Genomic DNA, 1,788 nt, shown 5'->3' with positions numbered 1-1,788 from the left:
TAAAGGTGGAGTAGTGGTACTATGTATTTGTATGTATACTCAGTTGTGTACATTATATTACATATGAATATTAAACACTGGTAAAGGTGGAGTAGTGGTACTATGTATTTGTATGTATACTCAGTTGTGTACATTATATTACATATTAATATTAAACACTGGTAAAGGTGGAGTAGTGGTACTATGTATTTGTATGTATACCCAGTTGTGTACATTATATTACATATTAATATTAAACACTGGTAAAGGTGGAGTAGTGGTACTATGTATTTGTATGTATACTCAGTTGTGTACATTGTAGTCAGTTTCTTCTATTGGCTTCTTTGCTAAGTTTCTAAGAATAGTTTGGTTACATTTAAAACTACTTTTTTAGACTTTCAGGCCCAGGAAGAAGTTTGAGCCTGGGACCTTAAAGTTTTCTCTCCACAAGCGTGCACAAGCATCACTGAACTCGGGAATAGACTTGAAACATGTAGTCAGACTTCCTCCTAGAGAACACTTGAATGATTGGGTGGCAGTCCATGGTAAGAACAGTGGTATTAGATTAAAGGTAAATTAGTTAATGAAAATTTACATTTCAATTTATGTAACATGGTACAGTAGAGAGAGAGAGAGAGTGATGGGAATTAATTATAGCGTGAGAAGAGGGATTAAACTGTTGTTCCACATCAGTTGTACCCCATTCAGAGATAAATTATTTCACAAAAGCTTTCGATAAACTGCATTAAATGTATAGAATTTTATACTTTTTTCTCATGCAGTATCTCAAGTCTAAAACATTTTAGGGGGAAGAAAAAAGAATGATTATATAATTGTAAAAAAAAGATACACTAGCAGGAATTTATTTGATGTGTTTGTTGTTATGTATATATTAAAAATAGTTAATCAGGGATTATCTTTTGTTTCTAGTGGTTGATTTCTTCAATCGTATCAACTTAATCTATGGGTCTGTCACAGATTTTTGCCGGGAAGATACTTGTCCTACAATGTCAGGAGGACCAAAGTAAGAACAAAGTATACACTGCGATGCCACAAACATTATATATATATAAATATATTCATGGGATCTGAATGAGTTAATACATATGAAACAGTTTTCTGATATGAAAGTAATAGCATACATGTTGTCAGTTTACATGCAGGGAATGTAGCATTAAGGAAAAAAGTTAATGTGCATATAATTAGACCAAACTACGAGTTTTATTTTCTCATGTAACATAGTCATTAGACCAAACTACGAGTTTTATTTTGTCATGTAACATAGTCATTAGACCAAACTATGAGTTTTATTTTGTCATGTAACATAGTCCTTAGACCAAACTATGAGTTTTAATTTGTTGTGTAACATAGTCATTAGACCAACCTATGAGTTTGTTACGTAACACTCTTTTATACAATGTTTAACAAAATAATAAAATATTTTATCAACTATAATGTTTATCTTTTACTGAACAACTTATGCAACGTCATTAGACCAAACTATGAGTTTTATTTTGTCATATGTTACATGACAAAATAAATTAGACCAAACTACGAGTGACTATGTTACATGACAAAATAAACTCGTAGTTTGGTCTAATGACTATGTTACGTGACAAAATAAAACTTGTAGTTTGGTCTAACGACTATGTTACATGACAAAATAAAACTCATAGTTTGGTCTAAGGACTATGTTACATGACAAAGCATAGACTCATAGTTTGGTCTAAAGGACAATGTTACAGGACAAAGCATAGACTCATAGTTTGGTCTAAAGGACTATGTTACAGGACAAAGCATAGACTCATA

The 1,788-nt window shown here is 31.6% G+C and overlaps 1 protein-coding gene across 3 annotated transcripts in view; it reads left to right on the top strand.

Annotated features, from left to right (window-relative positions):
* Nucleotides 1–1,788, top strand: part of LOC106462169 (MOB kinase activator-like 3) — a 75,128-nt gene that overhangs the window by 5,075 nt on the left and 68,265 nt on the right. For all 3 annotated transcript variants that reach the window (XR_002611176.1, XM_022389349.1, XM_013922068.2), the window contains exons 2-3: nucleotides 374–524; nucleotides 910–1,003. Coding sequence is in view for 2 of the 3 variants with exons in the window: in XM_022389349.1 (XP_022245057.1) it covers nucleotides 374–524; nucleotides 910–1,003 (245 nt within the window). In the remaining variant the exon portion in view is untranslated. The remainder of the gene's footprint in view (nucleotides 1–373; nucleotides 525–909; nucleotides 1,004–1,788) is intronic.

This window comes from Limulus polyphemus, unplaced genomic scaffold, assembly GCF_000517525.1.
Source record: "Limulus polyphemus unplaced genomic scaffold, Limulus_polyphemus-2.1.2 Scaffold1108, whole genome shotgun sequence".
NCBI lineage: Eukaryota > Metazoa > Arthropoda > Merostomata > Xiphosura > Limulidae > Limulus > Limulus polyphemus.
The sequence above is the reverse complement of the archived record's forward strand: the minus strand, read 5'-3'. Positions and strand labels throughout refer to the sequence as shown.